This window comes from Prionailurus viverrinus, chromosome B1 (assembly GCF_022837055.1).
Source record: "Prionailurus viverrinus isolate Anna chromosome B1, UM_Priviv_1.0, whole genome shotgun sequence".
NCBI lineage: Eukaryota > Metazoa > Chordata > Mammalia > Carnivora > Felidae > Prionailurus > Prionailurus viverrinus.
Window position 1 is genome coordinate 163,696,363 of NC_062564.1, and position 26,438 is coordinate 163,722,800.

Here is a 26,438-nt window from a genome sequence, read left to right on the forward strand (position 1 = left end):
TTAAGTGGAGGAAAAATGCCCTTAGAAAGGGACAGGAGTCATCTTTGTTTTTTTAGACTCAGTTTATAGAACGTTACTACAAATGTGTATACTTGGCTACATGCAGAGATCTTCCGGAAAGAACACTGTACTCATTTATAATTTGGAGGTGGCGTGGTGGGTGAGACAGAGGGCTGTTGGAAAAGTGAGCCCAGATGAGACCCTGCATAATGCAGTGCTTCGTGCTGTATCAATGGTTAATTGTAAAGGCTGCAGAAGTACCAGCCTTAGAACCTAAGGCCCAAAGTGGGCTACTTAAGGCCATGGTTACTTTGCCTAATTCCTGATTTTCATTCAGTAGGAAACCCATTCATTGGGAATTCTATTGAGTAGTTTTTGAACACTAATTCTCATTACCGATTGCTTTGTGTTCCCCTGGCAAGTATGCTATCTCAAACTGACATGTTTCTAATCACCAAGAAATCATTTTTAGACATGCCTTTAACTTTGGCTTACAAATCATATATATGTTACTCTAGCAATGTTGAATTACACTCTGAAATATTTTTAAACGCAAACCTCAAACAACTTATCATATGTTTTTCTCACACTTCTCAGCACAATGTAGCTTTGCTTCCCCCACTTTTTTGGGGGGAGGTGGGAGCTTGATTTTATTATGTCCTTCATTTCTCAATATTTTGTGCTGATTAAAATGGATTAGATATGCTTTATTTCGTCTTAATACTTGAAGCCTATCAGTAGGAAAGACTATATTCGTGCTCGGAAGAGATATTTAAGAAGTTATTTTGTTTTCAACTCTTTTCATTATCCAGCAGAAATTTACTCTAAAGCTCTTGTGTGGTTTCACTGCAGGGACGCGGCCGCCAAAGCCTTGTGGGAAGCCTTACTGAGCACCAAGCACAAAGAGGCAGTGATGGAAGTGCGGAGACATCTAGTGGAAGCAGCAAGCAGAGAAAACCTGCCAATCAAGATGAGTATGGGTAAGCGCTTCCTCTTCTCTGAGGGCAGGAGCCGCAGGCTCCAGGAAGTGGTTTGAAGCTTGCTCTGAACTGCGGGCCAGCCTAGCCAGCATGGCTTCCCGATGAGAGCATTCAAGGCATTTGTAAACGGTTGAAAGAGTCGGGAAGAATATGGACACACTGCCCTCAGGGCTCAGCAATGACCCCTCCTGTTTTAGACTCAACTTTGGGAACTCCAGGAGAGTCCTTGCTTACAAAGACTAATTCTTCTAGTTTCTTTACTAGATCTGGGGCTATCATCTGGTCTGGACCTCCTCTCCTCCATTCTATTCCATTCCTCCTCCTCCCCTAGCCCCCCCAACTCCCTTATTGTGGATGAAGAAAGGGTCTTTTATTGGTTTTCAATTAATGACTGAACTACTGTGCTGAGCAGGGGAGGAGCAGAGAGAGGGAGACAGAGGATCTGAAGCAGGCTCTGTGCTGACAGCAGTAAGCCAGATGTGGGCCTCAAACTCACGAACCCTGAGATCATGACCTGAGCCAAAGTCAGGCGCTCAACTGACTGAGCCACCGAGGCGCCCCAAATTTGCGTTTAAAATGGCTTTTTCCTTTTGATTAAAAAGTCAGAGAACTTGTGTTTTGATCGATTTTAAAAAATGAATTTGATGTTTTACTTATTTTTTAAATTAAATAATTTTATTAATATGGAAATATTTAAAATGGATATTGAATCTGGTTAGTAGGTAGAATTTAATTTTTGAAACTTGCAAAAGTTTCTTTCGCTATTTTTAAAAATAATGTTTTTCTTGGGGCACCTGGATAACTCAGTTGATGAAGCTTCCGACTTAGACTCAGGTCATAATCTCATGGTTCTTGAGTTCAAGCCCTGCTTTGGGCTGTGTGCTGATAGCTCAGAGCCTGGAGCCTGCCTCGGATTCTGTTTCTCTCTCCCTCTCCCTCCCTCTCTCTCTCTCTCTCTCTCTCTCTCTCTCTCTCTATCCCCTCCCTCACTTGTACTCTGTCTCTCTCAAAAATAAATAAAAAAACCTTTTTTAAAAATTAAAAAAAATAATGTTTTTCTCTTGTAATCTGCTTTTAGGTATTCAATTAACATTAGTACATTTTATTGGGTGGGAAAATTTTTCTTTGCTGAGATTCATAGTCCAAGTTCTTGATTATTTATGAGTACAAAAATCAAACTACCAAGTTGAAATAGAAGAGCAAAATTTTGAAAGTGAAAGAATGTGGATGAAACTAAAAGAAAAAAAGGTACAGGATCATAATAAGAAAAAAAAGTCATGATTCTGAGTGTGTTAGGTGACTCCATATGAGGGCTTTTTGGAACATAATGATGATAGAAAAATGAAGGTAACTAGTGTTTATTGAGTCAGGTTTTTATCTCTTTCCCTGTGTTAATCTTATTTAATCCTCACAGTAATTCTGCCAGATGGGGACCATCAGTATCCCATTTTCAGATAAGGAAACTGGAATAGAGAAAAACTAAGTTGCTTAAGGCCATATATCTGAGAAAGGTTAGGAGAATTCACATCAGATATTCTGAGATGAGAGGATATGTTTTTTATTTATAAAATCATCCTATTTCCATATAACCAATGCCAGAGGTCTATGTGTTATTTTGGAATAGAAACAAGGTGCTACCTTGAGACTTTGAATTTAACTATTAATTTTCCTCCCTCCTTCTTTCTGCTTCCTTCCTCCCTCTCGTCCTCTCCTTCCTTCCTTCCTTCCTTCCTTCCTTCCTTCCTTCCTTCTTTCCACAGTTCTAGATACACATTAATAACAAGTGTATTTACTTTTTGGAGTTCCTTATCCATGAGAATGTTGAAACAGGAACGAATTCATATTGTGAATCAAGAAAAGTAGGATTGCACAAAGGTCTTGGTGATAAGGTTCGTTTATATTGCAGTTCGGTGATGTAACCTTACAATGCTATCACAGAGCATAAATCAAATTTTATTGTGCAATATAGGACTCTTGAAAGATCAACACACTTTTCTAGAGGAATATATCTTTTAAAAATAATCAAAGACAGAAATAAATGTTTTAAAAAGACAGGTAACCCCATAAGGAATTAAAATTTAAATGTTTCAGTTTTTGGTTGACCAAACAAACAAACAAACAAACAAACAAAAAACCCACAAAAAACACCCATAAGCCTCAGATGAAATGATTTGCATTGTCCCAAAATTCCAGAAAAAAAGAAGGAAAGAAATGGATAATTGTTAGCAAATTTTGGTTGTAAGAAGGACCGAAAAGATTGGCCCAAACCACACTTTATTCATGTGCCAACTATAATTTGGTAAAAGCTTAACAGTGTGACTCCCCATTTCTGCTTCATATCAACTAGTCAGAATTTGTGCTGAGTCTCATTTTCATATACCAACGGATAGATAACCATGAACAGTAAGGAAAAGATCTGGAGCTTAAACGTAATAAAACATTGGTATTTCAAAATTCCTTATCATTTAGCTTATCATAAAAAAAAATCAGGGTCTGGTGTCTTAGATGGCTGCAATGCTTTTTCCAGCATCATTTAAAACTATGAAATATGCTTTAAACTATGTACTCTTCTCCCACTCCTTACTGTAAATTCTACCAAAGTATACATTTTTCTGTAATAGAAGCTTCTAGTACTTTTGAAGCATTAAACAGAAATTTTAATTCTAGATTGGAGTCTCTCGTATTTAAATTCACTGAGAGGGATCCTATGATTGAAACCTCAGATCTTAAATGTAAAATTTCTCAGTACAAGGTAAGTTCATGTTAAAACATTATAAACACTGACAGAAAGAAACATCTTTCTGTTAAAGGAAAAAATGCTTAGTTGCTAAAACAAAGAAAAAATTCATTTTATCATTTCACATATAAACATATGCCATCTTTCCAAAATCTTATTAAGTTGTCAGTTAGCCAAATAAATGTGTCCCAGAAAAGTGATTTTTGAAACATCGTAAACTGAATTGCATTTTCAAAATGAAAAATGTATCCTGAAAGTACAGAAGAAATAGACTCTAAGAAACCCATTTGTTTGGATATGAAATGACCATTTCCAGAAGAAATGACCAGAATAAGGCGGTCTCCGTTTCTACATTTTGCATTTTAAACAGAGACTCGGTTTCTCTGGAATACGTCTGTGGTTGGAGGACCTTCACCACTTTGCACTCTTGCTCTCTGCAGAGTGGACGTCCTCCCCAGTGTTTAATGGGGGGCAGGAAGATCACATTGGAGCTGAAGGAAAACAGATCTCTAGAACATCGTGTTTTCTTTTGCGGTCAGATTTCACGAGAAAGTATTCTACGCTTGATGCCTCTGTGTTTTCATCGTTTTCTTGCTTATTAATGTAGTGCCGTCTGGTTTCTGACACTTCCTTGCGAAAAAGTCTCCCAGACCACTAACCATAAGGAAGTTTCCTCAGTCCTCATTCTTCTGGACTTCTTTGCAGCATTCACTGCTAGACTCACCGCTACCTTGTGCGTGTGCCTGTTCTGTGACTGTGATGGGGTGCGAAGTCAGTTATGTCTGGTTCTGCCACCAAAGAGCCAACCTTCAATTTCTATGTCCATAAACATAGGGAAAATATCTATTTCCTAGAATATGGAAGGAGGAAGAAAGCCGTGAGCAGAGTGAAGGTTCTGACCGAAGCAGTGCTGTGTGCTTCAGCTGTAGAAGCTGAAGTCTGAGCAAGTGAATCTACACGGGAACCTAACAGAAGAAGGTTGTTTGATGAGAGGGAAATCAAAGCAAACAAACCCAGTTAGATGATTTTCCCCTTTCTTTCTGGGAAATATGCTTACTCATTCTTTCCAGTTCACCAGTCCTTTTCTAGTCTTTATGCTGAGTGTCTGCCTTTTGATAATGCATTCTTTCTTCGTGCAGAATTCTAAATAGTTTTCCCATGTTCAGCTTAGTTATGAATCCATTGAACTCTGTTCACTCCCCCCAAATCACCTTGCTCGTATTTGGGACTTCCAAGCTTCTGGGGTCACTTTTATAGAAAACTCTCTTGAGCTACGTTTCCAGATGACAGTGTGGGTATGGTCCGTTATATTGAGCTACTTCTTAATTGACTCTCCTGGTCCTGGGGCACAGTAGTGTCTGGTCCATATACTCATTATGAAGTGGGGTGAGTTCTTTCAACCATTTGTGAGAAGACAGGCCTTTCCCACCTTTACCATCGCAATTGGTCCAGTTCCAAGCCCCAGACAGAGCCCTGGTTTGCTAACGTCCCTCCTACAATGTGATGTCCAGAGCTGAGCACAGATGTCTTGGTCTTTACCTCTGTTTGGACACTACACTTCTCCTAACGAAGCTCCAAATGAGATTGATGGTTTTTGGTTCCCACCAATGCCACACTATCATGTCCCTCTTTTACCGCATAATAAAACTGCCTTGAGAAAATTTTGCTCAAGTACACTTTTTTCACCATCGTTGAGAATACTCTGCTTCCTTTATTGGTACTGGAGTTCATCCAGTTCTGACTGGATAACAACTATGTTTTGATCACGTTTATATCTTTTACCTTCATTTTGGAGAATTTTATCTGGAATTAAAGGGAACACGCACAGCTGGTGTGTGTGTGTGCGTGTGTGTGTGTGTGAAATTGTCAGACTGCACAAAGGATAGGTTAAAACCCAAATAAGACCCTCATACCATGTGATATATGGTAATTTATAAAAGATGAGAAAATCTGGATGCCTCATAGGACACACACACTGATTATTAACTCTCACACATCCTTGTCTTCATATAGAAGCTGTTACCACAATTTGGGGAATGAGGAAGTGAGTTGGTTTCTATTGAATCACTACTTTATTTCAGGTACCCTAACAGAGTTTTACATAATTTGTTTCATGTAATCCTTTCAATAATCTTACGAATTTGGTACTTTTTATTTTACTCCCATTTCACAGGCAAGGAACGCCGAGCCCCAAAAAGATGCAGTTTCTTTTCCAGGATTACTGTGCCAGTTGTTGATTTGCTGTCTCTCAGATGTAAACTCACCCCTCCGCTCTGTAACGCTAATGAAGGCTGGGACTCTGCAGACCTCCTTCTGCTCTTCCCGCTGGCTCCCTGCTAGAGAGAGACAGCAAAGCCAGAGGGGATGTCCCTCTGGTCCCTTCCTCTCTGCTTCCTGTGGATTTTCCTGCTGCTTGTCAGGGTCACGCCAGCTCGACTTCACCCCTGCACCGGCAGGGTCTTCCTGTGGTAGCCGCCGAGTGTACTCTGCAGTTCTGCCATCACGTGCAGAAGCAGCTTTATGAGGCCGGGTGCCATTTAGGAGCCTGGGCGCTCCTCCGAGGTGCCAGTCCAGTCGAGGAGAGCCCGTTCTCAGAGGACTGAGTTTTACTGCAGAGGGTCCTGGTTTCTAAGTTTTGATAATTCCAACCTCTTCCCTTTGTTCCCTCTGCCCAGTAGTGGTATCTGCTTCCAACAATTGCTATGACCACGATACCTTGGAGATTGTATTGTATTATATTGTATTTTAGAGAGCACGAGTTGGGGAGAGGGGCAGAGGGAGAGAGAGAGAGACAGAGAGAGACAGGCCGGGCAGTGGTGGTGGAGAATCTCAAGCAGGCAGACGCAGGGCTCGATCCTATAACACTGGGCTCATGACCTGAGATGAAATCAGGAATCAAACACTCAACTGACTGAGCCACCCAGGTGCCCGAGTTCTCTTTTTATCCTTTCAGTTACACAGTTAACAATTTGTATGTTAAATTTTCTCTGTTCAGAGAACTGCTCTGTTTTCTGCCTTTCTGGGCCCGGACTTATATACTTTTACAGCAAGTAATCCAGGATACAAGCCTGGGTCTGTTGACTTCCATATCAGGCTTCTTGTGAGATAGAGGACTCAAACTACTGGGGGCAGGAGGAGAGCGAGAGGGGAGCGAGAGGGGAGTGGGAGGAGAGCGGGAGGGGAGCGGCTACCAAGCTACAAACACAGAGATGAGTGTGTGGTTCCTGTGCTTAAAACCCTTTGCTTCAAGATAGTGTTCAGACTCCTTACCATGCAGATTATACAATTCTTCTGCCTCTGGCTGCGTGCTTCCCCCATCATTTCCCATTGCCTTCCCTCCCTCCTCCCCATATTCCAGCAGGAACCTCTGCAGAGCCAGGTCTTTCTTAGCTTTGCCTGAAATATTCTCCTTTGATTGTCCCTGCAGATCCATTTCACGCTTCTGTACCGTGCTTCTGGGGGGCTTACCATTTTGGACTGCCTCAGCAGCCTTTCCTGTCCTCTACCTCGCATGTGGAGTCGCGGGCGGGAGTTTGAGTGGGTGAGAGGACAGTGTGGTTGAGGTGAGGGTTGGTTATGTCCCTTTACTCTTCCCTCATTGGTTTCCTTGATATTCTTGATCTTCCTTAGCCTGCGTTCTTGCCTTATTTCTCCTGTTCGAGGGTGCCATCCTTCCTGCCAGGAGCTTGACTAATAGAACCACTCACCTTCCAGTGCACGTGTGTGCGTGCACACACGCGCACACAGAGTCTCTTTCTTGTCAAAGCCCATCTTATTTTTCATGATCTAATATAGAAGTCACTTGCTCTGCAAAACCATATTTAATCTCCTTCTGCTCTTCTTCCTAAACCCTTCCTCGGCAGGCTGAATTGATTTCCGTGGCTTCTGAGGACCCACAGCTCTTTTTCTTGTTGCACTTACCACAGTGCGTTGCAGTTAGATGTGTGGATCTGAAACCTTTGTAGGGAGTGTCCGTGTCATATTCTTCCCTGGCTCTTGAGCTTGGCACATAGCAGGTGGCTTAGGACTTGTGAATGGATTGCTTAATGAGTGTGGATGAGTAACAGAGGGACAATGACTATTTCTGTCTTCACTTACATGCATTGGTATTTCTTTTTTTCTTTAAGTATTTATTTATTTTTGAGAGAGAGCAGGCATACATGAGAGGGAGAGGGGCGGGGGCAGGGGGACAAAGGATCCGAAGTCGGTTCAGCACTGACAGCAGAGAGCCCGATGTAGGGCTTGAACTCATGAACTGTGAGATCATGACCTGAGCTGAAGTCGGATGCTTAACCGACTGAGCCACCCAGGTGCCTCTGCATGAATGTTTCTATTTGCAGATTTCCTTTCTGATAGTTCTTGTTCCTCTTGATGTCTGTGTGCATCTAATCATGTCTTCTCCCTCGGGTTCTTTTCCCTTTGTCACTCTGCTCTTCTGATTCTCTTCCTCTTTCTGGTAGTTGTTTTGTGCCTTCTGTTCCTTACTTCTAGTTTCCTAGAAGACTATATATTTTTGTATCCCCTGTTGTACCTTGTACATAGATACTCAGTTAATGATTGCAACTGATCTCAAAGCCTTACCCTACTTCTTTCCCCTTCCCCACCCAAACTGAAACACCCATTCAGTCTCCTGGCTTTTAAAATTCTCATCCAACACTTTTCCCATCATCTCTCTCATCCCCTTCCATCCTCTCTAATACACAACATCTTATATCCCTGTCAGTACTGTTTTTGTTCATATTGTTATTGCAGCAGTTACTAGCAAACCCTGACTAGTTGGACCTGAGAACTCTTATCTATGCTTCTTGGTATTCTCCACACCAAACCAAGACCTTGAACTTACTCTATACCCAATAAATGTTCATGAAATTAATAAGTACATTTTTAAAATTTTTCAAAAATGTTTATTTATTTTTGAGAGACAGAGACAGAGTGTGAGTGAGGGAGGAGCAGAGAGAGAGGGAGACACAGAATCGGAAGCAGGCTCCAGGCTCTGAGCTGTCAGCACAGAGCTCGACATGGGGCTTGAACTCACAAACAGTGAGATCATGACCTGAGCCAAAGCCAGATGCTTACCCGACTGAGCCACCCAGGTGCCCCTTAATAAGTACATTTTTGAATTAATTCTGTTAGTTCAGTTGATGTTTATTATGTATTTATTTAATGGATTGCTTTTTCTATCACTCTCTTGTGGAGTCCAGGAGTGACATTGATTTAGAACATTAGTTCTCAAACTTTTGGTCTCAGGAAGTCCTTTACATTCATTTTTAAAAATTTATTTAATTTTTAGTTAACATATAATGCTATATTAGTTTTAGGAGTGGATTCTGAGAGTAACATTGATTAGAGCATTAGTTCTCAAAACTTTTGGTCTCAGAACCACTTTAAATTCTTAAAAATTGTCTAGGACCCCACAAGCTTTTGTTTATGTGGATTATATCTGTTGTCTCTTTGAAAGGAGAAAACATTGCATTAGAAATTCAAGCAGGGACGACTTTTTAAAATATTTATTTATTAATATAAAAATATGATAAACCTCTTATATGTAAACCTGAGTCACATTTTTATGAGAAATAACTGTTTTCTAAAACAAAATAATGTAGAGTAGCACTGCTTTACATTTTTGCATACCTGTGAGGTCTGGTTTAATGGAAGACAGCTGCGTTGTCATATTTGCTTCTTCAGTTAACCTGTTATGATACAGTATTTTGGATGAAATGTTTAAAAATAAAATGGCCTTACAAAGATACATAGTTGGAAAAAGGAGGACTATTTTAATACCTTTTCAGAAAATTGAAGATATTCTTCTTTGACACCAACTTTACAAGAGGCAGTTTCTTAGATTTAATGACATTGTGGAGTATGATACCAGGTCATGGAATTTTCCATCCTGTTACATTTAAACCCATTGATCTCTCTTGCACATTAAATGGATCTTTTACACATGCATTATTTTATACCACATACAACTTGGAAAATATTTGTTCTGTAAATTATGCATATCTTCCAGATATTGACACATATTATATAATATAAAAAACATACTTGTTGCTTTCCCCACTGGTATCATTAGAAAATGTTTAATTATTTGGAGTGTAGAGATATAGGGGCAGATGCAAGTATTCCAGAATTGTAATTTTCATATGAAAACTTGACCTTTGTCATTGACAAGACAACTGTCACTTTCCTGGAAGTGGCAGGCTCACTTCATTCATTTTTTGGGAAAATGTACAAAGAACCAGAGTTTCCCGGTTGTTTCCTCCATAAGAATTATATGGCATGAAAACAGTGGCAACTCAAGTAATCACAGCAGTGTTTTTCCTCCAGTCATTCACTGTATTACAGTTGGTACGAGACGTGCTCGTCGTATATTTCCCATCTCTTTACACAGGATATTGATGTTTTCTTGAGGGTTGAGATTTGATACAAGGGACCTCTAGTTTTCTCGTGACCATTCTGAAGTGAGACTGACCGCTTGTGTATTTTGGCACCACTGCCTGTGTTGGTGCTAAGGCCCCAGCACTTTCACCTACCATTGTTTTTGTACCATGTGTAAACACTGCACGGTAACAAAACAAGGAGCATCTTAGTATTATTATTAAAATAACTGACTTTTTCGGCTACCCGATAGTGTCTCAGGGACCCAGAGGTCTGTGGAACACCTCTGATAACCATAATATGAAAAAATTCCATATTTCCTGGGGTACAAGATTGGCACAGTTTTCTAGAGATCATTGGAATCATAGCTGGGTGTCAAAATACAAGGAAAGAAAGCTCATTGAAATTTTTTTCTAGATATTATCCAGATCTACAGGTAATAGACAATCATGTTTGTTCATTTAAAAGATATTTGTTATCTGCTCATATTATATATTAAGTCTTTGTAGGGAATAAGAAATGTATAAAATATTGTTTTGTCGGGGCGCCTGGGTGGCTCAGTCGGTTGAGCGTCCGACTTTGGCACAGGTCATGATCTCACGGTTTGTGAGTTCGAGCCCCATGTCGGGCTCTGTGCAGGCAGCACAGAGCCTGGAGCCTGTTTCAAATTCTGTGTCTCCCTCTCTCTCTGCTCCTCCCTCGCTCATGCTGTGTCTCTCTCTCTCCTTCAAAAAATAAATAAAAAAACGTTAAAAAAATTTTAAAAATATTGTTTTGTCTTCAAATAAGTCATTTAACTTTTCTGAGTCTGTTTTTCTGTCTGCAAGATAGGGGGTTAGCAGATTACCTGCTTATCTGGTAATTAGATGATTTATATGAAACATAGCATTTATGAAATTCAAAGTATTCTGTCAAAGAAGGGCATATGATGGAATTATTTATTGTCTCCTGGGCATGTAAGACACATTATAAACATAATGACCAATGGTTATGTAACTGCGTATGAAGAGTATTCTACCCAATGTAGAGGTGGAATTATTCTGTCTGAAGGATTTGTTCCCTGATCATTTCAGTTGGAAAATGTGTGGCTAGAGTAATGGTTTTCAGAAGCAAAAGTTGAGATTTGGGATTTAGTTACCTAGTGATTATCTCGAAGCCTAAGTAGTAAATTTCTAGAGGAAATAAAAGGTTGACCAACTAGAGAGAGAAGGTAGAATGGTTGAGAAGAAGGGTGGAGGGCAGAACCCTAAACAATACCTCTGTTTGAGGGTATGAAGGAAATAGAGAATCTTAGAGAAATGGACAGAAAGTTTTCATTGAATTAAAAATAATGCCTAAAAGCTTTTAGGTCATTAAACAAATGCTTCCCTATTACACCTCATGTAACTTGATTTGCCTCTGTTTCTCGGTGTCCCTCATTTGCAAAATGGGAACCTGAATTTTTAATGTCCCTTCTTCAAGCATCTACCCTCTGGCCCTATATTTTTAACTTAAATTGGTGCATCTTTTTTCTCTTCTTTTTCCTTCCTTTGCCTCTTCGTCTTCTTCCTCCTTCTCTTCCTCTTCTTCCTTATTTTTATGTTTTCTTCACATAAGGGATCCTCAACAAGAGAATAAGGGCTAGGAGTTTAAAAACCCAAGAATGATATGATGAGAAGGCTCATGGCTACAAGATGGGAGTTTCTTTCCATAGAGGCTCCCCTGAGAGCAGAAATTCCTTTCCAAGTGGGGGTAGACCCACCAAGGAAATGCTCCTTCCCTGGCGGCCTAGAATACTGCCCTCTAGAAAACAGGGGTAGTCTATCTGTTCCCTTCCGTGCTTTCTGCTGAGTTTATAAATGTTGATGCAGTGTTTAAGTTAGCCTCAGGAAGGCTGCATTTCCAAGGAAAACCAAACCGTAAATGTTTCTGGTGGTTTTATATTTCACTGTTTTGTGTAACTTTTGGGGAAAGCTGTTTATTTCCTATTTGTGACCCCTGGTCCCACAGCAGTTATGCTTTATTCCACACCATCTTGAAAACATATCTTGCAATAAAATTCTAAATTTTGGAATGATTTGATTAAATTGATTTGCCCAATTAAAATGCTCTTTTCACATTAGTTTCTTACTCTATCTTTGTAGTGCCATAGAGCTCAAAACTTGTGTAACAAGAAACATATGCGATCTAAAGGATAGCCCAGGAAACCTTCAGTATATATAGTGTGATAAAAATGGACATCAATTTCCAGCTGGACTTTATCCAGGTTTCACTATACAGATGGCTGTATATACTGCCCTTCAGATCCTTACGGGAGAAGATTTATAATGTCTTCCCTCTCCCTTCTTTAATAACTTGTTTCAGCGTCTAATGGTCATCACGATCGTGAAGTTTGTTTCTCATTTCTGACTAATCTCTCCACCTGGATGCTGACCATATTTCTTTGCCCTTTGACCGCAACAGAGGTGGGAAGCTGGCAGTTATTTTTACTCTTCTGTTTCTTTATCCCTTGAAAGTCAATGCTTCATCCATTGTATAAATCAGTGATAGTGATAAACTCAAATTTCCCAGACAAAAATACATATCTGTTTATTTTACCTGAGGCATACGTGATTTCAGAATTAAGAGGCTATTTAAAAAGTAATACCAGCACCTGCTTCTCGAAAATTCGAATCATAATGTACATGAACTAAAAAAGTGAAGGTACACCCTCCCTCCCCACTATTGTGCTCTTCAACATAATCTTTGTTCCTAAATTACTTTCTTGCTTTCCAAGCCTTTTTCTATGTAACATGGGTGAGAAAGTAAGTAAATAAATATGAAAAATATTATGAGAAAAATAAAATAAAGAAGCATACTAATCATATGGCAATATAGTTTCCCTTGTGATTCTTTCCTCTCATTCTTTAAAAAAAGTTTTTTTTTTAACGTTTATTTACTTTTGAGAGACAGAGAGTGAGCAGAGGAGGAGCAGAGAGAGAGAGAGAGGGAGACACAGAATCTAAAGCAGGCTCCAGGCTCTGGCTGTCAGCACAGAGTCTGAAGCAGGGCTTCAACCCATGAACGGCAAGATCATGACCTGAGCCGAGGTCAGAGGCTTAACCAACTGAGCCACCCAAGCACCCCTCTTTTCTCTCATTCTTATTAGTGTTTTGGCTACCCACCATTAAAATACCAGAAGGAAACTTAGTCATACAGTTGTGCCTTATTTTAAACATTACACGTACACTTTAAAAATTATGTAAAATTGTTAAATTTTTTAATTAAAAAAATTGTAATGTTTATTTTTTATTTTATTTTTGAGAGAGAAAGAGAAAGAGAGAGAGTGGGCATGAGTAGGGGAGGGGCAGAGAGAGGGAGACACAGAATCTGAAGCAGGCTCCAGGCCCTGAGCTGTCAGCCCAGACAGAGCCCAGCGCGGGGCTTGAACTTGTGAACTGTGAGATCATGACCTGAGCTGAAGATGGACGCTTAATCAACGAGCCACCAATGGACGCTTGAGCCACCCAGGAGCCCCAATTAAATTGTTAAATTTAAAACGTGTGAAGATATTTCTACATCCCTAGAAAACTGTTTCAACGAAAGCTAAATATACACCCACCCAGCAAACACATGGGCATATAGCCAGTAGAAATGAGTGCTTACATCCACCAATGAGTGCTTACGTCTAACATATGTTAGAATGTTCATAGCATCATTATTTATAATGGCTCCAAATATAAGCAGAATAGATGAAAAAACAATCAAAGCAGAATAGATGAAAAAACCCAGTACAATCATTTAGAGCAATAAAGCACATTAAAAAAAAAAAAAGATTGAGATTCTGGATAAAGTTGAACAAAAGCTAGACACAAAAGAGTACATATGTGTAATTTCATTTATATGAAGTTCAAAAGCAGTTAAAAAAAAAAAAGATCTGTGCTGGTAGAGGCAGAAGTAATGGTCTACCTTTGTGGGATTACTGACTGGATAGGTATACAGAGGAATCTTCTAGAGTGTTGAACATATTCCATACCTTGACCTGAGTGGTGGTTACATGGTAGATATATATGTAAATATCAATTGAACTGTATACTTAATATTTGTATGCTTTACCTTATGTGATACTCCTCATTTTCCACCTGTTTTACCTGGTGCTCCCGAGCCTGGAGTTGCTGATATCTTCTAGGGAGGTGGCTTCCTCTTTGTTGCCCTACCTTTTCATGGCAAAGCCTTTTATGGGTGGCTGAGGTTAGGAGGTTTATTTTTATTGTTTGTTTTGCTCCATCATTTAGTACACTTCCAACCCTCTTTTACCTTCCAGGAATTTATATTTTAGCTAAAATTTTTTCAATATGATAAACATGACAATAGTATAAAAATAGATAAAAATGACTATATATATATATTTATAAAGTTGGAGTTCACTTACAGTTATCATTACTTGAATATTCTCATTTCTGCTGTTTCTCAGTTATAACTAAGTACAGTTTTGTCTCCCAGTGGAAAATTTCATTCAGGTTATCTTCTGATATATGTGGATTTATAGCAATATCTTTTTCATAACTAAGGGAATTTGGGTATGGGCTTTCTCTTGGGGTGATGAGAATGCTCTCTAAGTATATAGTGGTGATGGCTGTACAATTCTGCCAAGAACTGCTGAATTGTATATTTTAAGGGTGAATTGTATGGTACGTATCCAAACAAAATTTAGCCAAAGGTTAAAAACATAAGTCACGAAACTCCCCTAAAATGTAGAAAGAACAGGACATTGAAAAGTTGGTAGAAAAGATAAAAGATATAGAGAACCAATCTAGGAGGTCTAAGAACGATATTTGAAGTTTCAGAAAGAAAGAGACAGCAGAGTATAAGAAATTAGCAAAGGAAGAATGAGACTTTCCCAGATGTGAAGAAAGTCAAACTGAATAGGCCTCCTGAGAAGAAAGTGGAAAGAATAAAAGACTTCTAAAGTAGACATAATCACTGTGAGTTCTTAGAGTACAAGAGAATAAGAGCCTGGGGGCCCCCAAATGGAAAAAAGAATCTCACCTACAAAGGAACAGGAATGAGATTGGCACACATTCTTTATTAGCAACCATGAAAACCAGGATGTAGTGAACAGCACATTATTGGCAACCTAGAATTGCAGACCCAGACAAACTATTATGAAACCCTGAGGGCAAGAAAATGCCTTTTCAGGGACACAAAAACTCTGCTTTCTTCAAAGTTTCCTTTCTGAGGAAGTTACTTGAGGATGTCCAGCAAAACAAGGCAGTATACCAAGAAAGAAAAATCAAGGATTTAATGAAACAGTTCCAACAGAGGAGAGCAATAAAAGCAGTTCCAGGCTGCTGGCTGTGCAGAAAGGCCTAGAAAACCGTCTGCCCATGTTGGAATGGGACCATGAAGGGTTTGACAGTATTCAGGAAGGAAAAAACCCCACAGATTCCAAAGGTAAGAGAGTGTATTTGAGGTTAGAAAACGTTAAAGCTTCGGTGAAGGCAGATAACGCCTTATCAGAACAGAGAGACACAGAGAGAGAGAGAGGAAGGAAGGAAGGGAGGGAGGGAGGGAGGGAGGGAGGGGAAAAGGAAGAATGGAAGAAAAAAATATGCCATAGAGCATTTTAGGAGCAGAGTATTATATGCATAAGGAAATGTAATCATAGCACATAATTTGGCTCTGTCATTAGTAGTTGTATAGTTTATAATGATGTAAGCACTATCGATTGATTTTGAACTTTTCTAAAGAAACCATAGAAAGAGCACATAAGACTATGTTATGGCTGCAGAAAAAAATATAAATGCCAGTCATCGTGACAAGGTACAAATATAAGTATTGGTGATTTGAAAGATGAAAAGGGGAAATAAGTAAAGGGAAGTGTAAGGGGGGGGTTGACTAATGTCCTCTTTTTAGAACATGGAAAGCTGGAGGCTACCATCTGTAGTTGACAGAACAAAAAAGAAAGTTTTAGTATATAATGTAGGTTACAAAAATAACCAACAGATGGGGGCAAAATGTTTGAAATCTTTTGTCTACATATAGACTATCTTACAGTCTCTTTGTTGTGTGTTTCTATCCCTTTTTATTTTTTTCTGGCATTCTGATGGAGTAAGGAAGGGATATAAACCTATTTGTTCAGTCTACTCTCTGAGCCTTTTGTATGTTATTTACAAATCTCCTAAACCATCTTTCACGCACAAGATTCAGGCTGTCTTATGTTAACTGTTGAATTTTTCTCTGATGGTCCTGCCTACTGACCTCTGGTTTCATTTTAGTAGAGCTGTTACCTTTATGTATTGTTGTGGGTGTTTTTGCTATAATGTGTATACATTCCTGGAAAAGTTGTTTTGCAGAATCACATACTAGGAATCAGGATTCATGATAAAAAAAAATACCATTAGCAGAGGCCCATTCAAAAGTCTTTGCAAATTAATAATCCGAGCACTGACCAAACCAGTAGGAATCTTGATAAAATACTAGCATAGATAAAAAGATATGCTAAATTTCTATACAAAGAGAAATGTTATAGCATATACAGGACTCTATGTGAACCAGAGTTGAAGGTAGCTTACTGGAAGGGGATGTAAAGAGGAGGAGAGGCTGTTTAGTTGTGCCGAAGATTAGGAGAACAGGAAGCACTTCCAAGGCAGGGGCACATGGCCAGGCAGAGCCCAGAGAAGGAGCTAGAAATGCGTGCACACTGGGTATCATGGCTCGTTTCGTCTTATGGCTTGCAGTGTTCAGCTGCTGCTATTAGGTGGCACAACATGTTAAAATAATGAGAAAAAATGACAAATGAACAGATGTGACTTTTGTGTAATGCTGAAATTATTCCGTTTGCCAGTTGTGTGTGAACAATTAAGTTTTAGCAGGACATACTGTATCTAAATATTTTAATGTACTGTGCCTTTATTATACTAGAAAAATGATTGAAGAAGAGGGAAATGTTATGCTGATTTCTGGGAATGCAAGACTTAAAACACAAAAGTTTGTTTATTCAAATTTCACACACTGGGTTTTCACGAAAATGATGAATAAAAAAACATGCAATGACAGTATTATTATTTCTCATACCAAGAGGTTTTTTAAAAATTTACTAGTTAATATGCTGTTTTAGACAAAATTTCTGATGGTAGTTGCTTTCTACCATTAAGACGCAGTTCTATGATTAAATCAAACCCAGCACTGACAGAATAAGATGTGCAGGAAAGATTTACCTGACTTGCATCTAAGTTCGGCCCCGTTGCCGCCTTCTTGTCCAGTGGAGAGAATCTGGTGTTCAGGAGTTTCATCCACAGTACCGATGAATGGCAGGAATGCAGTCTGAGACCCTGGAGAATGTTAAAACACTTGAAGGACTGCTATAGGCAAAAGTTGGAGCTAGAGGCTCTGAAGGAGTGAAACTTCAACAGGCATTTTGTTTCGTTTTTCTTACAATCTCTAGTCCTTTATGAAATGGGGCTCTGGGTCTAGGTCAAGGCAACCACCCTAGTAAAAATGATGCCAAACATTTTCTTCTGATGCCTTGTCTTCCAGGTTTGTTTGTTTGTTTGTTGCCACTCCAGTTCTCCATAGGTTTTTATTTCATGTAACAGCCATCTTTTATCTTCATGAATATTGTCATGAACTCACTGAAACCAGTGATAAGGTTTTAGCTCCAGTCATAACAGATTTCTCCTCCGACTTTCTGTACACACGCGCACCATTAGAAATTTTGCCTTTTTGCTTCTTCGATTGTTACGTCCTCAGTCTTGGAGAGGCACCCTATTTTGAGCTCACCAATGCTTACTGGTGTAACTTTATTTGAGAACTTATTTATGGGGCATTGCAGAATCACAGGATAAACTCTACTAGCAATATGGCCTTGGCCAGATGGCTTAACATCTGCGTCTTTACTTGTACAATGTAGGTAATAGTTTCAAATTTGCTGTTGTCACCATGTTGTTTTAAGAATCACAAAGGCTTAGGAAAGCTCGCTGTCAGCTCTGAAGTTCTGCCCAGTGCAAGGCAGTAGTATTACTGATGACATTCTTTTCATGATTTCACCATTGATAAATTATTGTTTCTCCAGGGAGAGTCACTCCGGGGCAGCTCCTGTCCTATATTCATCTCTTCAAGAACAACCTCAAAGCTTTAGTGAGTCACTGTGGGCTCCTACAGCTTGGGCTGGCCACAGTTCAAACTCTGAAACACCCACAGACTGCCAAATGGGACAACTTTCTGGCTTTTGAAAGACTCCTTCTCCAGGTATGTTGCTATGGGAGTTTCTTGGGATATTAGTAGTTAAAATGTTCACTTCTGGGGGAAAACTTGGATATTTATTGTAGTCTTAATAATAAGCCATATTGTTGACATATGCTCTATATCATATTCTCTAAGAACCTCCAAATTAAAATTTTACTGGGAATTTCCCATACCTTTTTTTTTTTTTTTTGATAGTGACCTCTTTGGCTTTTTACTCAATATCAAGAATGTCTTTTGAGCATTTGACTAACCTTTAGGAACCTCTTTTCAATTTCATGCCATTTGGACCTTTCTTGATCTCCATGGCATCTTTATTCAATCCTTGCTACTTTTCTTTTAGAATATTGCTACTATTTACATTTCTTCTGACACTAATCCTCAGATAACATCTAGCATGTGGTTTAAAATGATGCTTAGTAAAAGATGAAGGAAGGCAAACTACATTTGTGAATGTGGTGAATTTGAAGCGATTTGTATTGGGTCAGGACCTTTTCATGATTGATGAAATATTTTCATGGAAAACTTAAAAAGTTATAAAGCATTTCAAACTTAAATAAAGTAATATGACATATCCACATATTCTCCACATAGACTCAGTATAATCTACCATTTTATGTTTACTTTATATCCTTTTTCATTAAAGAAATAAAACTAGAAATAAAGTTGAAACATTTCTAATACTATACCCTTCCTGGCTCTGATTCTCCTTTTTGTTTTCCCAGAGGTATTCACAAACTCAATTCCTTGTTTTTATATTTTTATTAAATAATTATTTATCCATAAATAATACAGAGTATTGGGCTCTGGGTTTTACTTTTTATGTAAGTAATATTGTATTATAAATATTCCTAAACAACTTGTGTTTTCCTCTCAACATCCTATTTTTAAGATAGTTCAAGCTGACATGTATTGATCTAGTTCATTTAAACTATACCATACTATTTGATTGTATGACTATACAACACTTTATTTATCCAATTCATATTTATCCAATTCAAATATTCCATATTTGTGTGTGTGTGTGTGTGTGTGTGTGTATGGAGAGGGACAGAGAGAGTGAGAGGAAATTCAGTGGGGGGAGAGAGAGAGAGAGAGAGAGAGAGCAGAAATAGAGAAAAAAGAATATGGTGAATCTCCCAGGACATGTTTTTTGGTGTACATGTGAAAGAGTTTTTGTAGGATACATACCTTGGAAAGGATGTTAGATTGTTGACCATGCATATTGTTGAGTTCACTGAATATCCCAAAAGTGATCACCAAAGAGTTTGAACTAGTTGACCCTTGCACTAGGCATGGATGACATTTTGTTCCCTTACATAGTGTCCAGTACTCAGTTTTATCAAATTAGAACTTTTTTTAAATAGTGGAGTCAGTGCTATTTCTTTATGTAAGTTTGCAATTCTCTGACTCCTGATGAGGTTGGACATCTTGTATAGTATTTATTGGTTTTTCAATCTTCCTTTTCTGTCAATTACTCATTCTTTTTTGTTTTTTTGTTTATTTATTTTGAGAGAGAGAGAGAGAGAGAGTGCGCAAAGGAGGGCAGAGAAAGAGGGAGAGAGAATCCCAAGCAGGCTCTGTGCTGCCAGCGCAGAGCTCAGCGTGGGGCTTGATCTCATGAAATGTGAGATCATGACCTGCCAATATCAAGAGTCAAACGCCCACCTGAGTGAGCCACCCAGTCACCCCTCAATTGCCCATTCTTATATTGTGCCCATTTTTATCTATTGGGTAACAGAAAAACTGTCTCATATCATGCAAACACTTCTCCAAGGATGTGGTTTGTCTTTTAACTTTAATTCCAGTATATTGTACAGAAGTCTAAAATTTTAATGTAATCTAGCTGGTTAATATTATCCTTTATGATTTGTGCTTATTTATGTTTTATATTAGAAACCTATTTATACGCCTAATTTCTAAACATGTTGTTCTATATTTTCCACTAAAAATTTACTTTTGACATGTGAAATTTTAATGCACATGGAATTTATTTTTGTTTATGGTATCATTCAGATCTTTCTTTTCTTGTTTTGAGAGAGAGAGGGCACAAGTGAGCGAGGGGCAGAGAGAGAGAGAGGGAGAGAGAGAAGTGGGACTTATCCGGGACTCATGTTTACCCGAAGTGGGGGCACGAGCTCACCCAAAGCAGGGCTCGTGGTCACCTGTAGTGGGACTCAAACTCATGAGCTGTGAGATCATGACCTGAGCTGAAGTCAGATGCTTAACGACTGAGCCACCCAGGCGCCCCTAACTTTCCTTTCTTCCATATGGATAGTCTCGTCTCCCCACATTATTTATGAAATACTCCAAGCACCATAAATTATTTATCTAAGAGTCATTTTCCTCTTTCTCGTGTTGGCAAAGCATCAGTTTTGTTCCAGTGTCTGCTCTTTTCTCACATGATTCAGGCAAATCCTGATTGGTCTCAGAATACATTGGCATTTTCATTTCCTTACCTGATGATTAGTTTAGCAGCTCAAGCCAAAGATAGGCGAAGGGTAGTCTGCTGGAAGTGTTTCTAGGAAAGGTTTTCTTTTGCCCTGACAGAAGATACATAATTAGGAAACAATTTCCTTTTTCTGCCTCTTGATGTATGTTTGTGACATGAGCAGTTTTGATAATGAAGGGAGCTCACTGAGATCCGAGGAAGACAGAGTCTGGATCTTTGATGACTTTGAACCTTAGCTCAAATATCTTGTTTTGTGATATAATTATTCTTCTCATTGTTTGAGTCATTTAAAAAATGTTGGTTTTCTGTTATTTGGAGCCAAAAGATATTCATCCCTTTCCTACTAATATATGATATGCTAAGACGCCACATAAAAGTGAGCATGTTTCTTACTTTCTAGTCCGTTCCAGGTTAGTCAGTTTATCCATCACAGAATTAATACTACAATGTTTTAAAATCAGTATGTCCAGTTTTATGCTTTTCTTTATAAAAGAGAATTACAAGATTTATTTGTGGGTATTTTAAAGATTTTAATACCATTGTGAGTTGAATTTCTTAAGGTTCAATTTTCTAATTGTTTGTTGCTGGCACACAGGAATACTCTTGACTCTTGCCTGGTGATCACATGTCCAAAAACTTTGCTTTTGCATTATATTTGTTTCTTCCTTTCTACACTGGACACCATTTCTTTCTTAGTGCACTGACCAGATACGAGGACACTGCTCAATAGAGGCAGTGAAAAGAGGTATCTTCGTCTTATTCCTGAGTTTAAAGAAAATGTTCTAAAATTTTACCATTAAATATTATGTTTGCTGAGGTTTTTTTGTTTTGTTTTTTGTTTTTTGTTTTTTTTACTTTTTAAAAAATCAGGCTAAGAATGTTCCTTCCTAAACCTAGTTTGCTACGTTGTTGTTTTGTTGCTGTTGTTTTTATCGTATGTGAGTGTTGGATTTGATTTAATACAGATTATGAATTTTTTAGATGACTATGTAGGGTTTTCTCACCCTTAATTGTTAACGTGATGACTTGTAGTCATAATTTTTTAATGTTAAAGAATCACTACTGTGTTCCTGGATAAGTTCAACTTGGTCCTGCCCCACTGCTGGATTTAGTTTGCGAATACTTTACTTAGCTATTTGCACTTATGCTCCTAGGTGAGATTAGCATATGATTTTTCTTTATTGTGGTGCCATTGTCTGGTTTTAAAACAAAGGTTATGGTACTTTTTTAAAAATCAGGATGAGTTTCATTTTTATATTTTCTGGAGCTATTTGTATAAGAAAGGAATAATCAGTTGCTCAACAGGGAGATATCGCTAAAGAACCACCTCCCCATAGCTTTGTTGTTGTTAGATTTAGATTTTTATTTCTGATTTAATCACTTAAATATTTCTAGATCTATTTAATTTCCTGTTTCTTCTTGAGACTTTGGTAGTTGATATTAGCTTAAGTTGGCTATTCATTTGTATTTTCAAATTTATTGGCAGAAATTGATTCATAGACTTCTCTTAAGTATTTAAATCTCCTTTGAATATATAGTTATATTCCATTTTTAAATGCCTAGTATTTTATTTTTATTTATTTATTTTTATTTTGCTCACTTTGTTTTTTATTTTAGTGTTAGTGGAATTTTATTAATCATTCTAAAGATCCAGCTATCTGTATCTGCATCTGTCTATCTCATGTATACTCATACCTATAGCTATCTATTAAAGGCCATGAGTTCATACTAACCACAATTCTGATCTAATACCACAGGGTTATTGTAGCTTTTTCCCTTTCCTTATTTGTAACTTCCCTCTCTGACCATGAAGAACCTGTCTCCCCTTACCCTCAACATATTGAATGACATGATAAATTCCCCCCATATGTAACCAATCTCCCATTAGAGTCGCCGCGCCTCTCACGCCCTCCTCACCTCACCTGGGCTCTGTCTTCCTGCTGCAGGCCATGGCCAAGTCCACATAGATGTTCTCTTTCGCCTCCCACACAGGCGGTCCTCCTGAAGCTGCCACGTGCATGCCCTTCTCGCCTCGCTGGAGCTCTGACATCTTGCCCTGTGCTCCCCCTGCCTCGCCCTCGTGCATGGGTGCCCTCCTCACTCCTCTCAGGCTCCGGGACCCACCAGCAGACCCCACTGCTGCCCCCACGGCAAAGACGCCTCCTCATTCTGCAGGCTCTGACCCCAGCCAGAATATTGCCTTTGCCACTCCCCTGTTCAGATGATCTCACCTCCCTGCTCAGGCTCTGACACGGTCTTTGGAGACTGCTCTTCTCCAACTTCCAGGGAGTGCTTTTTTTCACCTCCTTTGGTTCTAACAACCCTGTAGACTTGTTACTTCCCCCCTGGATCCCTGTGTAGTCCTTTAGGCTCTGATAACCTGCTCCAGGCCACTGCTCCAACTCCTTCCCTCCCCACTGCCCTGCCACACAGCTTCCTCACCCTCTGCTGCCCACTCCTTATGTCCTCTAAGGTGATTCTCTAGCTCCAAAGTCTAGCAAAAGTGTTTTAACACAAGGCAGAGCAGTTTTCTCCCAGGAATGATCATATTTCAACTCACTAGAAGTTTCTGAAGAAACTTGATCCAGTATTAATGCTAAGCCATCTTATATTTGTAATTAAGCTTTAGAATCCTGTTCCATATTAGACTGCCTCAGATGTGACCACAGGACTTGGTGTGGTTCTTTCAGCAAGTGGAAAGGAATAAAAACACTGGGGAAAAGAAGTAAGCGTTTAAAATGCAAAAACCCTACTTCTTATCATAATTGCACGTTACCCGGCTAGCACTGTGTTCTCCATCATTTCTGGATCCTTGCATGTTAGTGTTGTAGCAGAGGCAAACTTGTAGACTGGCCGTCATAATTGCTCTTTGTATATGGACATGCTTATTTTATATAGTATACATTTACCCATTAGTGTAACAAGTCCTAATATACGGTGAGCTATCCCTTTTACAGACGTTAGTTTGATAGTAGAGCATCTAAGTTTATTTTGAGGACGAAGGCAACTTCTAGCATTTCCCAAAGAGCTTGAGAGCCACTTAGATGCAAATCTCAGTCAGCACGGAGAGTTGTTTATTTCTTTGGAGACTCATTTCCACCACTTTCTACCAGGCCTTTGTCACCGGGACCTCAATGTTGACTTTATGGCCTAAGTAACATTATGGACAATCTTGGTTAAGAAAAAGAAATTGGTCCTGGAAATCTATACTTAAGTACAGGTTACTGCATTTCCTCTACACCACCATCTTTTGGTTCAGTGGTTTAGGCGATTTTATGACAAATCAGCAACAGATCTGAGTACAATTCATAAGACTTATGTTTGGCTGAGGCTTCTGAAAATGACAGAAAGATCATGTCGTGGGCTCAAGAGAGAAACTTTTTTGAGTGTTGTTGGGGAAAAAATCTAATATTTATTAGCAGTGAATATGCTTTTAAAGACCAGAGGAGATAAAATAGCTTCTCAACTCCTTTTCCTCTCCCTTATCTCCAAGGTCCAATATCACAGTCTGTGTTTTAGGTGTTTGGTACACGTGTGCACATTGCCAAATAATTGTTTCTGTTTCAAGTTTCAAATGTAGGAAAGAGCAGATTTAATCTGAACTTGGATACATTTGTGATTCTATTCATGAATGTATTCACTTGTAAGAGTAGCTTTGCTTTATTTATTTATTTATTTATTTATAATATGAAATTTATTGTCAAATTGGTTTCCATACAACACCCAGTGCTCATCCCAACAGGTGCTCTCCTCAATAAATCAAAGTACAGATTTACCTATTTTGGATAGTCGTCTACGAAGAATTCTCTTTTTAGAGTGGAGCAAGAGAGCTTGATTTCGTCACCTCATCTAATTAAGATCAAATTGCCTACCTCATAGTGTTTGCTATTGTTAGGATTGAATGCAATTATGTATGTACATCACTAAGTACAGTGCTTGACATTTAGTAAACACTCAATATATAGTAGTTATTTATTCTTTCAGCTGAACCACAAATATTACAAATGCCAATTTATTTTATAAGAGCAATGCCTTCAACATACTCTTGCCTAGACTTTGTTTTTCTAACTTAAAGTTTGTTAAGGAAAAATGAAGTTGTTCCTTAGGACAATGTTACTGCCTTTTTGTATTTACTGTTTGATAATATTTAACAACATTTTTCTTTAAAGCTAGATGTAAATCCCAGTGTTTCTAATCTGCATGTCTGATGTTTTTGTGCTAATTGTCACAAAGAAAAACTTTATTGACCATAATTTACTGTGGTTATGAAACAGTAGCAAGCTCTGTGGTAGAAGAGGCAGCTGTGTTTATATTTCCTAAAATAATATACTTTATACATATGTGTTACCCATCTCCAGTTATTTCTTTGGGCAGAATTTACATTTCTAAATTAAAATATCACACTTGGAAAGGGATTTTGAAATCAAATAAAATGAGTTACGAAGCCACTCAAGATAACCCAGGTACATGTTGCTTTAGTCTTAAATTTCACTTGCCTTTGCAGTGAAAAGTAGCTATACCATTTTACTAGTTGTCAAACCAGTTTTTTTATGGGTAGAATGAACTCCTTTTATGAGATACTAAATTTCATAATATCTCTTCTGTAACAAATCACATTTCCCTTAGCTAAAGAGTATGCCTGCTTGTGCTGTAACAAACTGGGGGTTCACCTTCCCAGTCCTCTAGAGCTTCTGTGAGGTCCCCAGCCATGTGGCGCGGCTTGGAAGTAATGCCTCATTTCAGTTCCATGCCTGACCACACCGACACCCTGGGAGGTCCCGTTTTGTTGTGACTTGTCACTTGCAAAAGTGCTGGTCACATCATTTGGATAAAGAGTGAGGTATGAGGCAGAAAAAGATGATTCCCAAAGCAGTCCTGAGTGTCGTTTACACATTAAGGAGATTTTTCATAGGATTTTTCCTGAGAAGGAAAACTGTGGAGCATGTTTAAAAGAAAACCTCTTATTTCTTTTATACTCGCCTCTCAACAGTTCTGACACCAAACATGTAGGACTCCCTACACCAACCAATCCTCCAACTCTAAACACCAACTGGGTGATCTACAGTTCAATCATGACACTAACTAAATGGAGCTAGTGCAGACCCCACAGGTTGTAGGCACAGTCCCACAAGACTCCCCCCTTCCCCCCACTTTAGACATCAATTGCAAGTCTGGGCTTCTCATACTTCTGACCAACCGGTTAGATATCAGGTCACCCATAACCCCTTTCTCGGGCTTGATATTTGGTATAATGGCACACAAAACTCAGGGAAACATTTATTTAACTTGATCAGTTTATTATAAAGGGTATTACAAAGTATATAGGTGAACACTCAGATTAAGAGGTACATAGGGTGAGGTCTGGAAGGGTCTTGAGTGCAGGAGCTTTTGTCCCCATGTGGATGGGATGTGCCACCCTCCCAGCACATGGATGTGTTTACCAAACCAAAAGCTCACTGAACTGTATACTTGAAGTATTTTTATGGAGGCTTCATCATGTAGGCATGATTGATTATTAACTCAGTCTCTAGCCCCTCCCCCTCTCTGGAGAAGAGTGGGTAAGGCTGGAAGTTCCAAGCTTCTACTCATAGCTTGGTCTTTCTGGTGACCAGTCCTCAGGAACTATTCAGGAATCCACTAAGAGTTACCTCATGAGAACAAAAGATGCTCCTATCACCCAGGAAATTGC

The 26,438-nt window shown here is 38.9% G+C and overlaps 1 protein-coding gene across 4 annotated transcripts in view; it reads left to right on the forward strand.

The window, feature by feature from the left end:
- SCFD2 (sec1 family domain containing 2) overlaps positions 1-26,438 on the forward strand; it is a 404,012-nt gene that overhangs the window by 59,169 nt on the left and 318,405 nt on the right. For all 4 annotated transcript variants that reach the window (XM_047855417.1, XM_047855418.1, XM_047855420.1 and 1 more), the window contains exons 3-4: positions 853-980; positions 18,128-18,303. In XM_047855417.1, the coding sequence (XP_047711373.1) occupies positions 853-980; positions 18,128-18,303 (304 nt within the window). The remainder of the gene's footprint in view (positions 1-852; positions 981-18,127; positions 18,304-26,438) is intronic.